Source organism: Pygocentrus nattereri, chromosome 17 (genome assembly GCF_015220715.1).
Source record: "Pygocentrus nattereri isolate fPygNat1 chromosome 17, fPygNat1.pri, whole genome shotgun sequence".
Taxonomy (NCBI): domain Eukaryota; kingdom Metazoa; phylum Chordata; class Actinopteri; order Characiformes; family Serrasalmidae; genus Pygocentrus; species Pygocentrus nattereri.
The window spans coordinates 11349127-11363668 of NC_051227.1; the positions used below are offsets into that span (position 1 = coordinate 11349127).

Sequence of the window (14542 nt, forward strand, 5' to 3'; positions counted from 1 at the left end):
CTAGAGAAAAAGAAAAACCTTCTTGATTAAGGTTTGCAGTGAGTGCTTTTAAAGGTCTGAACTGAAATTTAAGGAGTGCATAGTAAACAAGAATAAACAAGGCCAGTGAGGAGGGAGGCAGGTAGCTCACTTTAGGCTGAAGAGCTCTATAAGGCCTATATAAGTTTATTTAGGTTCCTTTATATAAATACGCAATACATTTGAAACAAAGAAGTAAATATGTAAGACAAATGGTGAAATGTTTGATGTAAGATGTAATTGCAAAGATGTTTAGCTGTCAGACAAACAAACATTCAGTTTTATCTGTAATGTACACTAAACATTTGCTATAATGCATAGCTGTGCAGTTCAGTCAAGATACATATCACTGCTGTCGGAACAAAACCAGTCCCCAGTTTTTTAGTTGTTGGCATAATGAAAATGCCTGTTACCCTTTATTATGTGCACATTTCATGATGCATGGACCAAAAGAAACGACCCAAAATAACTTGGAAAAATGTCTGTTTCCATTGACTTACATTAAAAGTATGTTTTTTCCTTCTCCTGTAAAGTTACCATTTCGGAGATACGAGGTTTTTAAGACAACAGTGATATATAGATATAGCATTCATTCTATAAAATGTAATGCACTAAACGTGTGTGAATGTGATATCTACAGTGTTTTTGCCTTCTTGCTGTTATATCAAAATGTTGCAAACGTTTTATATATATATAACTATTTGATAACATCTGTTGCATGATGTGATAGCATATTAGTATTAATGGACTAATAGGACTGGTTAAATAATAAATATATTGACTAAAGATTAGTATAGTATAAAGTATTATTCAAAGACTGAATGTTATGTAGAATAAAGCTTAAAAGTTAGGAATGTTTTTTCTTTGCCAATATTTATTACATTTAGCAGACACTCTTATGCAAAGTGATTTATAATTTGAGCATTTCACACAGGTAAGCAGAGGTAGTGTTAGGGGTCTTGCCCAAGGACTTTCATTGGTATAGTGTAGGGTGCTTACCGGGGCAGGGATTGAACCCCAGTCTACAGTGTAGAAAGCAAAGGCGTTACCCACTACACCAACCATTACTTGTGTTGGCCTTTTAAGTGCCTTTGCCTTTTCTGTATTTATCGAATGGGAGGATTGCAGGTTTTCATTTTAATGAAACGAAGAGACTGAAGACAGAACGAAGGAAAAAAGAATAAATAAATAAAAGCCAAACTATCTTCTACATATATATCAATATTCATTCATAAAATTCACATCAATAAGTCACAGAAAGCAGGGCCATGGCCACCTTGTGTACCGTGTGCTCTGGTGGACACTGATGAGATCACCACCACAGCACCACACCACAAGCAGGACTTAGTGGACCGTTAAGACTAGTAAAGTGAATACTGTCCATGTGATGCAGAACGGATGTCAGTGAAGTGCAGTCCTTCAGGGGATCGCTTGGGCTTCTGCAAGATGTTAATGCACAAGAAACAGAACAGAAGCTGTGTTTATTGTTGCTGAAACACCCTCAACCATCAATGGGAAGGGTGCTTATTGCATACTCACTTCTCCCAGCAGATCTCCCTGTCCCTCTACTCAACACACAGACAAACCCTTGACTAAGCTCCCCTGTAAGGAAATCTGTTAAAGTACAGCCTGAGGAAGCTGACCAGGTGCTACAGGGGTTTGGGAGTACTGTCTGGAAAGGGTTTAGGGTTTAGTACAGGAATGCACTTTTCATTTGGAGGAATATGCTTTGGGGCACCCAGTTACACTAGTACTGGCAATAATTACAGACAAAACTATGACAGACAGACTGTGAAAACATATACAGAGGACAATGATACACTTTAAAAGCCAAGCGGTCCATAAACACTGTGTGGTAATAGACGTTATATAATGGTTTTGTACTTAAGTAAGATATGGTGCAAATAATAGCTTTTTGCAGATGTCAGTGAGCACAGAATAATAAACAAAACAATATGATTAAAAAATAAAAAAACCCTATTTGTGATATAAGTAGTGATAAAATTTACAATGTCTTTTTTTTTTGACGCAAACAAAATTGTGAAGTAGACAAACCAACACGCACATTCTATTTAAATAATCCTTCTTAACAGAGCCTTTCACCAGAAAGCAAAAGTGGCTTTTTAGCACCATCTTGTGGACTAAGAAAACAGAATTTTGTATCCTATCCAGTCCGTCTAACAATGAACTTAAAGGGGCATTCCACCATCCATCCATCCATCCATCCATCCATCCATCCATCCATCCATCCATCCATCCATCCATCCATCAATCCATCCAACTTCCAACAAAAACATTGAGCTTAATTAAATGGTTAAGATGTAACCAAAGTCCAAGTGGATTGATTTGAAATGCTCTGTTCTAGAGAAACAATACAGATGGTGATAGGAACCAGACGTCTGAAGTGTTTAAGGCCTCTAAAAGCACCCTCATAAAAACTTCTTACATAAAATAGTTATAAATATGCTGCCTGAAGCCAGAGACATTGTTTTACCTGTGAGATAAGATTTTGTCGTATGCTGTATGTATTTTTTCTCCCCTGTTGCTAATGCTATAATGCAGTATTCTTTAAGAGCTGGTGTATCATTTCTTTTGACTGTAAGGCCTGATGCATGCTATTCAAGTTTATTTGTATATCTGTATTTTTACAACGATGTTGCCACAAAGCAGCTTTACAGAAGTTTGAAAACACACAGTTACAGCATATAATCCCCCAGTGAGCAAGTCAGAGGCGATGGTGGCAAGAAAAACTCCCTCAGACTGGAGGAAGAAACCTTGGGAGGAACCAAGACTCACAAGGGGAGACCCATCCTCCTCTGGTCAAACAGTATTTACAATTTAATAAGCTAAATACCAAATAGGCTAATAGGATCTCTGTTTGAAGTTTGGATGGTAAAGCTTTAGAAACTGCACTGGTAGAGGCGGTCTCTGACTGAGGCAGTCTCTGACTGAGGCAGTCTTTATGAAAAGTGGGAGAGCTGAAACAGTCTTATTCTCAATGCTGGTACATCTGGATGGCACAGTGATGTAACTGAAGGTGATGTATAAAGACGTATAAAGGTGATGTAACTTTATACGTCAATAAGAGAATTTTATAGTCAATGCGGAATTTGAAAGGAAGCCAGTGTAACGCTGATAAAACTGGGCTGATTTCCTGGTTTTAGTGAGAACTCCAGCTGCAGCTTTCTGAACGTATTGAAGTTTATTTAGGTTCCTGCTGGAGCATCCTGACAACAATGCATTACAGTCTAGCCTTGAAGTTGTAAAGGCATGTACCAATTTTTCAGCATCATGTAGAGATAACGCATTTCTTAACTTTGCAATGTTTCGGAGCTGAAGAAACGCTGTCCTTGTAATATTACCTATGTGTTAATTAAACGTCAGGTCTGAATCAACTGTAAACACAAAGACTTTTAGCTACTGAACCAGGTATTACAGAGAAGTCAGCAAGATTTAACATAAAATCTGAACATTTATTCCGAGCAGCCCTTGGATCAAGAAGTAAAACTTCTGCAGCATCCAGTGTCTTATATCTTTTACACAAGCTTCTCTTTTATTTAATCTGGATTTATCATCTGGTTAATGGGGGGAGGCCTGAAGAAAGCGCTTCGCCTGGCATCCCAGTCCAGGTGTCTCAGTCCGCAGGGTGTTATGGCGATAACACAGCAAATTGGCGTGGAGGCAGCCTTGATTGGGACCCAGGCAGAGTCAACAATCAGCAGGAATCCGGGGAAGTGGGGGAAGGGATAAAAGAGCGTCTTGCTGCAGTGATCTTCTGGAGGAATGCAATGTTCCAGCAGTGGCCTTGGACAAGCAAGACGGAAGCAGATTAAGAAAAAGGGTTACAGGCTTCGGGCAAGTAGTTGCATTTTCACGACAACTCGCCAAGTCCATTTTGGTCACCCAAACGATCCATTTTCCTTTGCAAAGCTACCAGCTTCTCCACGATGTTATCCAGGGTGCGACTTACGGTCACAGTCTGAGTTTTCACAGCTCTGCCCACCACGTCAATCATGTCGGGCAGTTTTAAGGGCCGTGGACAGCTGTCCTCATTCCTCGAATTTTGTGATACAACAGGGCAATGCTTAATCCAATCAGCAAAACACCTGTAATCATGGTTCCGAATAGGTAGAAGTCCTCAATATCCTCCATGGAAAGAGCCGCCAGGCACATGTTTGAAGAACAGCGTAGAGCGAGTCTCTTAGCAACGGCAACATGTATAACGTGAATAACAGAGGACCTGAAACAGAACCTTGTGGAACCCCATATTTAACTTTTGTATAATTAGATGATACATTATTTGTGTGTACTGAAACCGGTCAGTGAGGTAGGATGTGAACAAGGATAACGCTATTCCTATAATTCCAACCATGTTTTGTAGTCTGGCTAAGAGAATAGAATGATCTATAGTGTCAAAAACTGCACTTAGATGGAGGAGTACCAGCAGAGATATGTGGCCTTGATCAGAGGCAAGGAGATCATTTGTTATCTTAACTAGAGCCGCCTCTGTGCTACGGTGGTGTAACGCAGAGCGATGAGGCGGACACATGTGCGGAGGTAAGCGACTTTTATTAAGGGCAAATCCAGGATCGTGGTCAAAATGGTCCAGGTTCATATAACCAATATGGACAGATCGGGGAACAGACATGACATAAACCAGAATCAACATGGCAAACAGAGACAAGGACATCAAACAAAGACAGGTAAACACAAGAGGCAAACACAGGGCTTAAATGCACAGGGATAACGAGAGTCAGGTGAAAACAATCAGGGGAGGAGTTACCAAACAAGGGGCAGGACTTCAACCAAAACACAATGCACCTGGACCAGACTGGGAAGGGCCAATCATGACAGGTGGGGCCTAAAACCAGATTGGAATTTTTCATATATGTTGTTCTAATGTAGATAGAAACAGAGTTGCTGGGCTACAGCTTTTCTTCAAATCTGAGAAATAAATGATAAGTTGAAAATAAGTCTATAGCTTGACAATTCGCTGGGGTCAAGATTTGGCTTCTTTATCAAAGGTTTAATCACTGCTAGTTTGAACGATTTGTGTACATGACCTAGGCTAAGAGAAGAATGAATTATTGGTAAAATGGGTTTAATTATAGCTGGTACTCTACCAAGCCTTTATGTCCTCCTCTTTCAGTTGGTGCTTGTTGTGGAGATGTTGCTTCAGTTTCCTCTTCAAGAAGTGAAACGTCTGCTCAACTGGGTTTAAATAATGAGAACGACTTATCCATCCAATGACTGTCCACCTTTTCTTGAACTCCTGAATCTGTACGCCAGGCTGTAGATTCAGGTCACTGTTTTGGGGGATTTTTAACTTCAGCACAAGATATTTATGTATTCAAAATTCACGGCTGCTACACTTTAAAAAAGATGGATATTAAAGGCTTCTTTCGTAAAAACAAACAAACAAACAAAAACAGCCATTTGCACTGTGAAAATGTTCTTTACATTGATGAAGAATATGCTGTGGATGGTGTGGAGACCCTTTTTGAAAAGGGTTCTATACAACACCAGAAATTGTTCTTCCACTGTTACGATGTCAAGCTGGTAACAACAGAACCACAACAGAACAACCAGGTTGTTGTTTGTTTTTTTTTACTAAAGTTCCCTTGAAGAACCATTTTTAAGTAAGTACCATCATCCATGACATCAAGACCAGCAAGCCATTTCCAGAAGCAGCCATGCTCAAACCAATGGCGTTCTAAGAGTAATTTTCAATCTGTTTCTCCAGATTTTTCCTTTCCTCCTTGTTTTAATAAAGATTCATCTTTACCTCATCTGCCCAGAGAACTGCAGCCAGAGCCCTCTGCTGAGAGGTTCTGGATACAGTTTTCTATGAGATGTTCAAGGATGAGGCCCAAAATTTCTGAAGCAATGTTCTCTGCACTGCTTACAATTCCATATGCCATACACAGTTTTTGGAAGGTCTAATTGTTCTTCAACGGTTCTGATTGGTGTTTGGTACGTAGCAAAGCTTGCAGATGAGTTCAACTTTGAGGGAATCAGGTTTTATTATGTTTTTAGATCATTATCACATTGGAAAGTCTGATGCTGCCCAAGGCCAAGAGTTGCTGCAGACTGTCTGATGTTTTCCTGGTCGCTTTATAGCTTTTCCCATCTTTTGAGCAGCCACAACGAGCAACCAGAGGTCCTGACTAAGCTCTTTGGTTTTAGCCATGATTTTCTGCTGACTGGTAACTGTCTAGAGAACTACTGCATCAACTGTTTTCAATGTATAGCTGATTAAAAGGCTCTAGAACATCTGATAAACATCTGATAAACAAAGATCTGTTGAAATGATACAGAAGCTCGTTTTTTGTCTCAAACATTTACATTTCAAACAGTATGAATAAATTTGGTATCATTTCTCTACATCTCTAACACAATGTCTTACTGTCTTATCATTTCCAGGCAGAAGGTTTACTACTGCTCAAATTACCATTTACTATAAATCCAAATCTGCCATGAGTATGAATCCTTTTCAGATGAACAGGATATTTAAGTGTTTTTCTTTTTTTCCAAAAAGTGTTTCCTGTTCTTTCCTAGGTTCAGAAAACAGGTTGAAATCTTCTAAAATCAGATAAATGCAGCACACAGAAAACAAATGCTGGAATATGCCATTAAAGGGCTTCTGAGTCATTTCACATTATGGAGGACATGTCAGAATTTTAAACCTTAATAATGACAGTTTTATGGATGTTAAACATGCTGGAAGTAGTTCTTTCATAAAACTGAAGCAAAATGTAGAAGATGAGTACTTTAATGATTTGTTCTTGTACAGTAAATGTTTCACTGCAGTAAGACAGAAAACACACAGTTAATATGAGGCCTTTAAAACAAAACCTAAAGAAGTGACTACAATTCTGCACCATCTGTCTGAAAGTCCACTGGCTCAGCGCAGAGGCAGCCCATTTCACTTTGTGTCCCCATTTATTTTGACCCGTTTTCTCTGGTTCGTCACTTGTTCTCAGGGTATTAGGTCTCTTGAGCAGCACTGTTGCTCCCTGTTATCCCAATAAATGAGGTCTCATATTGCTGTATAGATTCGATGTACGATGCAGTTTCAGGCTTAACCGTCCCATAATTAAGTCCTGCTGGTGTGAATGGGCTGAACTGCTTGGTTTGTTGAAGTTTTGCAATGAAAAATTTCTGAAATGGAGTTTTGTAAATAAGAAGGATGCAGTTTTCACAGAATGCCTGCTTTATAACTACAGTTTGTGCTGGATGATCACCACATGCCAAGTATTGTGCAAATGTTCTGAGAGGTTTTCACATATGACGTCACGGTGCCATGATCACAGCCCCTTTTACAAACACCCGCTAACAGACTTCAAGATGACGCTGATTATTGTGACGCCACCGAACTAAACGGTCAGAAAAGCCCGTGGAGCCTCAGTCGGTCTGAACAGTAGGAGGCGTCATTATCTCCACTCTGGCGCCGGATCAGCAGATCAGCAGCTGTTCTGAAAAACGAGCAGTGTTTGTCGTTCTGAGCTGATCAGAATGAGGCTGACTCTGACTCTGATTATTGTAGGAAGTCTAACAGAGTCAGTCACGGCGCTCCTCCGTCATGGTGTGCGTTCCGGTGTTTATGGAGCTTCTCTGCGCTGAACATGGCAGGAGGAGATGATCTGGCTGTTTCTGCTGGGTTCAAGTAAAAGCTTTCCCCCTAAAAACGCACCTGGAGAATTATACAGACCACCCTTCAGTCTGTATCACAGCAACAACAGATCAGTGACGATACGCTGGAGTTAAAGCAGCCGTTATTAGGAACCTCATCCTCATCAAGAAGAAGTCTGCTATTGGTTTATTTGTTTATTCATGATAAAACAACTCAGCACTCAGATCAACACAGCATCGCTGAGATTCAGGGACATACATTATTTTAACCCTACGCGGCGTTAATCAATCATACAGATCAATACTTACAGACATGTTTGGAACCTTTTCTCTGTCCGCGGCTCAGAGCTGCAGGGCGCTGGTCGGTGAGGAGGCGCTGGTCGGTGAGGAGGAGCTGAACCGAACCGAAGCGGTTTAAAGTGAAAGCGAAAGCTGAGCAGCGCCTGTTCAGCGAAGAGAATCCTAGACAGAGAAAAGCTCAGAGGTTTTACTGAAGATCAACACACACCGTCTACCGAGGAGAACAGCGAGAACCACACTAATCTGAGAGGAACAGCTGCTGGGTTCTGTTTCAGGTTCTGCTGAAAGGATCTATTTGATGACGTCAGATAACTGAAGCTAAGCTAAGCTAATGCTCAGGTAGCCTATCAACCGAGAGAAATGTTGGAGCTTTTGGGACATCAGAGCTTTTTTATGTGAGGAGGACCTTTAATTTATGTAAATCACCGCATTTTGGTTATAAATAGTCCAGAATGAGCTTCTTAAAGACTTTTATTCTGGGGAAAAGACGCTAACGGCTAATGGCTAAATGCTAACAGCTGAGTGACTCATTTGTGCTGTAGTTGAGCTGTTGGTGACTAGTTTATTAGTTCGTGCTGTAGTTTAGCTGTTGGTTACTAGTTTATCAGTTCGTGCTGTAGTTTAGCTGTTGGTGACTAGTTTATTAGTTCGTGCTGTAGTTGAGCTGTTGGTGACTAGTTTATTAGTTCGTGCTGTAGTTTAGCTGTTGGTTACTAGTTTATTAGTTCGTGCTGTAGTTTAGCTGTTGGTGACTAGTTTATTAGTTCGTGCTGTAGTTGAGCTGTTGGTGACTAGTTTATTAGTTCGTGCTGTAGTTGAGCTGTTGGTGACTAGTTTATTAGTTCGTGCTGTAGTTTAGCTGTTGGTGACTAGTTTATTAGTTCGTGCTGTAGTTGAGCTGTTGGTGACTAGTTTATTAGTTCGTGCTGTAGTTTAGCTGTTGGTTACTAGTTTATCAGTTCGTGCTGTAGTTTAGCTGTTGGTGACTAGTTTATCAGTTCGTGCTGTAGTTGAGCTGTTGGTGACTAGTTTATTAGTTCGTGCTGTAGTTTAGCTGTTGGTGACTAGTTTATTAGTTTGTGCTGTAGTTGAGCTGTTGGTGACTAGTTTATTAGTTCGTGCTGTAGTTTAGCTGTTGGTGACTAGTTTATTAGTTTGTGCTGTAGTTTAGCTGTTGGTGACTAGTTTATTAGTTCGTGCTGTAGTTGAGCTGTTGGTGACTAGTTTATTAGTTTGTGCTTTAGTTGAGCTGTTGGTGACTAGTTTATTAGTTCGTGCTGTAGTTTAGCTGTTGGTGACTAGTTTATTAGTTCGTGCTGTAGTTTAGCTGTTGGTGACTAGTTTATTAGTTCGTGCTGTAGTTTAGCTGTTGGTGACTAGTTTATTAGTTTGTGCTGTAGTTGAGCTGTTGGTGACTAGTTTATTAGTTCGTGCTGTAGTTGAGCTGTTGGTGACTAGTTTATTAGTTTGTGCTTTAGTTGAGCTGTTGGTGACTAGTTTATTAGTTCGTGCTGTAGTTTAGCTGTTGGTGACTAGTTTATTAGTTCGTGCTGTAGTTGAGCTGTTGGTGACTAGTTTATTAGTTCGTGCTGTAGTTTAGCTGTTGGTGACTAGTTTATTAGTTCGTGCTGTAGTTTAGCTGTTGGTGACTAGTTTATTAGTTCGTGCTGTAGTTGAGCTGTTGGTGACTAGTTTATTAGTTTGTGCTGTAGTTGAGCTGTTGGTGACTAGTTTATTAGTTCGTGCTGTAGTTTAGCTGTTGGTGACTAGTTTATTAGTTTGTGCTTTAGTTGAGCTGTTGGTGACTAGTTTATTAGTTCGTGCTGTAGTTTAGCTGTTGGTGACTAGTTTATTAGTTCGTGCTGTAGTTTAGCTGTTGGTGACTAGTTTATTAGTTCGTGCTGTAGTTGAGCTGTTGGTGACTAGTTTATTAGTTCGTGCTGTAGTTTAGCTGTTGGTGACTAGTTTATTAGTTTGTGCTGTAGTTTAGCTGTTGGTGACTAGTTTATTAGTTTGTGCTGTAGTTTAGCTGTTGGTGGCTAGTTTATCAGTTCGTGCTGTAGTTGAGCTGTTGGTGACTAGTTTATCAGTTCGTGCTGTAGTTGAGCTGTTGGTGACTAGTTTATTAGTTCGTGCTGTAGTTTAGCTGTTGGTGACTAGTTTATTAGTTTGTGCTGTAGTTTAGCTGTTGGTGACTAGTTTATTAGTTTGTGCTGTAGTTTAGCTGTTGGTGGCTAGTTTATCAGTTCGTGCTGTAGTTGAGCTGTTGGTGACTAGTTTATCAGTTCGTGCTGTAGTTGAGCTGTTGGTGACTAGTTTATCAGTTCGTGCTGTAGTTGAGCTGTTGGTGACTAGTTTATTAGTTCGTGCTGTAGTTGAGCTGTTGGTGACTAGTTTATTAGTTTGTGCTTTAGTTGAGCTGTTGGTGACTAGTTTATTAGTTCGTGCTGTAGTTTAGCTGTTGGTGACTAGTTTATTAGTTCGTGCTGTAGTTTAGCTGTTGGTGACTAGTTTATTAGTTCGTGCTGTAGTTGAGCTGTTGGTGACTAGTTTATTAGTTTGTGCTGTAGTTTAGCTGTTGGTGGCTAGTTTATCAGTTCGTGCTGTAGTTGAGCTGTTGGTGACTAGTTTATCAGTTCGTGCTGTAGTTGAGCTGTTGGTGACTAGTTTATTAGTTCGTGCTGTAGTTTAGCTGTTGGTGACTAGTTTATTAGTTCGTGCTGTAGTTTAGCTGTTGGTGACTAGTTTATTAGTTTGTGCTGTAGTTTAGCTGTTGGTGACTAGTTTATTAGTTCGTGCTGTAGTTGAGCTGTTGGTGACTAGTTTATTAGTTCGTGCTGTAGTTGAGCTGTTGGTGACTAGTTTATTAATTCGCGCTGTAGTTGAGCTGTTGGTGACTAGTTTATTAGTTCGTGCTGTAGTTGAGCTGTTGGTGACTAGTTTATTAGTTTGTGCTGTAGTTGAGCTGTTGGTGACTAGTTTATTAGTTCGTGCTGTAGTTTAGCTGTTGGTGACTAGTTTATTAGTTTGTGCTGTAGTTTAGCTGTTGGTGACTAGTTTATTAGTTCGTGCTGTAGTTTAGCTGTTGGTGACTAGTTTATTAGTTTGTGCTGTAGTTTAGCTGTTGGTGACTAGTTTATTAGTTCGTGCTGTAGTTTAGCTGTTGGTGACTAGTTTATTAGTTCGTGCTGTAGTTTAGCTGTTGGTTACTAGTTTATTAGTTTGTGCTGTAGTTGAGCTGTTGGTGACTAGTTTATTAGTTCGTGCTGTAGTTGAGCTGTTGGTGACTAGTTTATTAGTTCGTGCTGTAGTTTAGCTGTTGGTGACTAGTTTATTAGTTTGTGCTGTAGTTTAGCTGTTGGTGACTAGTTTATTAGTTCGTGCTGTAGTTTAGCTGTTGGTGACTAGTTTATTAGTTCGTGCTGTAGTTGAGCTGTTGGTGACTAGTTTATTAGTTCGTGCTGTAGTTGAGCTGTTGGTGACTAGTTTATTAGATCGTGCTGTAGTTTAGCTGTTGGTGACTAGTTTATTAGTTCGTGCTGTAGTTTAGCTGTTGGTGACTAGTTTATTAGTTCGTGCTGTAGTTGAGCTGTTGGTGACTAGTTTATTAGTTCGTGCTGTAGTTGAGCTGTTGGTGACTAGTTTATTAGTTCGTGCTGTAGTTGAGCTGTTGGTGACTAGTTTATTAGTTTGTGCTGTAGTTGAGCTGTTGGTGACTAGTTTATTAGTTCGTGCTGTAGTTTAGCTGTTGGTGACTAGTTTAATAGTTCGTGCTGTAGTTGAGCTGTTGGTGACTAGTTTATTAGTTCATGCTGTAGTTGAGCTGTGTGTGACTCATTTGTTCATCTGCCATAATTAATTTTTAACTCCACAATGCATATTATCATATTTCCTTCACCTGTGATTTTTCCTTCATTGCTCTGTTTCAGTCTTATTCAGACAGACTACTCTCACCTGATCTGAGCTACATGAAGTCCATGAAGAGTCAGTGATCCACCATGAAGATCCAGAGAGGAGGACAGTTCTACTGAGGTAGAGAGAGTTCACAGTATGAATGATTCCGTGAAGTGTTCCTCACTTCCAGACTTACTTGATTAACCTCAGCAGGTAAAGCAGAGTAAACTTTGCAGAACTATGGTTCTACAGAAGATGGAGAGAGGAGCTTTGGTGCCTGGAACTCCTTCCATCTAGATAACATCAGGCCTCAGACACATTAATGTTATTGATTATCATGATCATAGAGGTGATCAGTTCTACTGTCTGTTTATACTGGGATTCTGTCAGTAAATACAGTTTATTAAAAGCTCAGTTCATCAGTCTCTGAGTGTTTCTGTCAGCTACTCTTATATGAAGATCCTGAAGATACCATAACAGGATTAGTCCTGTAGAACTAAAGAGAACCTAATAGAGAGTCTGAGCCTGTATTAGCTCTGAATAGAGTGGTCATCTGTACACAGCTGAACTACAGCAGCTCAGAGTGATGGACCATGTACTGAGAGATCAGATTCCTGTTATACTCCAACACCGTCCACCTGAGAATGACCACACAGTTCTGGATCAATATTACACAGAGATATTATTATGATTATTATTATTATTATGGAGAGCAGATGAAGCTGAAATGTGAGATTTGTGTCTCCATGTCATTGTTTATTCAAAACTCCTTTTCCATCACACTTTATCACATCTCACCTGTATTAATAGATGTTCACCTCACTTAAATTGTTTACAGCATTTTGTTCTGTTTATTTGGCTTTTGTAGTTTTTCACAGAATTCATGTACAAATTGATTTAAAACCTAGTGTGCAGTTCTGTGTGATGGACATTCTGAGCTCTACACAGCAGATTATTATCATATAATGACTGATTATGATTATTAAAGATTGGAGCAGCAGACGATGTGATCACTAGGTCTAGAGCTTCATCTTCTTGCGTAGTGATAAATATGGATTGGATCATTTGAATAAAAAAACATTAGTAAAAAAAATTTCCTGCCCTGTTAACAATAAACTCACTTGTTAAGAAAGAGTAATTATACATGTTCATGGATGATCTGTTCACAGAGAGCAGCATCTCCAGTGTCCTGCTGTGTGTGGAGAGTAAACCTCAGTGATGGAGCTTCATCACTCCAGCAGTGGAGGAGGAACCTCTGATTCAAAGTGAGTAACTTTATATCAGCTCTTAACCCGAGTAAACAGAAAGAGGAAATCGTGACTTATGATCAGAATAAATGAGTCTTAGTGAAGAACATAATTACTCAGCACTTTAAACTCACTGTGGATGAACTTTTCTCAGAGTGAAGCGTGCAGGACCTCCAGAACCCAGCTCTGTGTCTTTGAAGAGGGCCCGGTCCACGCCTCATCCTCATAATTTCAGTGGAGGAGGAGAACCCAGCTGTGTGTCTATGAAGAGTGACCGGTCCATGCCTCATCCTCATAATTTCAGTGGAGGAGGAGAACCCAGCTGTGTGTCTATGAAGAGTGACCGGTCCATGCCTCATCCTCATAATTTCAGTGGAGGAGGAGAACCCAGCTGTGTGTCTATGAAGAGTGACCGGTCCATGCCTCATCCTCATAATTTCAGTGGAGGAGGAGAACCCAGCTGTGTGTCTATGAAGAGTGACCGGTCCATGCCTCATCCTCATAGTTTCAGTGGAGGAGGAGAACCCAGCTGTGTGTCTATGAAGAGTGACCGGTCCATGCCTCATCCTCATAATTTCAGCGGAGGAGGAGAACCCAGCTGTGTGTCTATGAAGAATGACCGGTCCATGATGTTACCAGCACAGTCCAGTGGAGGGAGAGGATCCTCTGACTCAGGGTAAATAACTGCCACCAGTAAACAGTTCTTCTAGTTCTACCAGTAAACAGAAATTATACCACTATTTTGATAAACTCTGTAGTCAGAATGAATAGTATTTTCTCTATGACAATTAAGGTGGAACAGGAAGATTCACAAGTAGCTAACTTTAGGTTCCTGGAGAGTTGAAAGGCCTGATAATAGGAGGTTTCTCTTATTTCCACTTTATAGCCGAGTAACACTAACCTGTTGGTTCTGTGAAACAGCAAAAATAATTATTTTGTCCCATTTGCTAATGTTTGTGATGGCTAATCACAACTGCTGCACCATTTAAGGTGGAATAGGAACATTCAAGTAAGAAGATGGCAAAAAAAGCTAAATTCGTTCATCTATTTAAAATTCATTCATGTAATTGTATTTATTTCTGTAAATTTGTGCTACAGTAGAACATTTTGATAAGGTAGCACAACTTTTCAGGACACCACCACAGCCAGCCTTAGTTTCATGAAATTCATGCACAATAACTTTAGCTCGCATGTAGCAATATTAGCAATAAGGCTCTTTAATGACTTCATAATTAAGAGGTTTCAGTGATATTCAGGAGAAAACTGTACACGGGACAAAACGTATCATGTTCTGAACATTTTTGTATTCATCACAGGTGTGATGGACGTGATTTTTTGACAACCCCGTTCATTCTGGCTATAGAGAAATCAAGTTTAAAGCCCAAAGTTCCTAATATTGGCATATCGTGAACTACACAATGACACTTGACTACATTGGTCTATTTAAAAAT

The 14542-nt window shown here is 40.0% G+C and overlaps 1 protein-coding gene and 1 long non-coding RNA gene across 4 annotated transcripts in view; one reads left to right on the top strand and one right to left on the bottom strand.

The window, feature by feature from the left end:
• Positions 1–6774: 6774 nt before the first annotated feature.
• On the bottom strand, positions 6775–8091 carry LOC119265773. Its single transcript, XR_005131731.1, has 2 exons — positions 7960–8091; positions 6775–7711 (listed from the first exon to the last, which is right to left on the bottom strand). It is a non-coding gene; the product is annotated as an uncharacterized LOC119265773 (long non-coding RNA).
• Positions 8020–14542, top strand: part of LOC108411355 (NACHT, LRR and PYD domains-containing protein 12-like) — a 34712-nt gene continuing 28189 nt past the window's right edge. Inside the window, exons 1-4 of one of the 3 annotated variants that reach the window (XM_037546731.1) lie at positions 8020–8289; positions 11880–11982; positions 13014–13109; positions 13246–13767. In XM_037546731.1, coding sequence (XP_037402628.1) covers positions 13063–13109; positions 13246–13767 — 569 coding nt within the window. In that variant the 5' untranslated portion in view covers positions 8020–8289; positions 11880–11982; positions 13014–13062. Of the gene's footprint in view, positions 8346–11879; positions 11983–13013; positions 13110–13245; positions 13768–14542 lie in introns of all 3 variants that reach the window. The other 2 variants (XM_037546730.1, XM_037546729.1) reach the window with 2 other exon arrangements.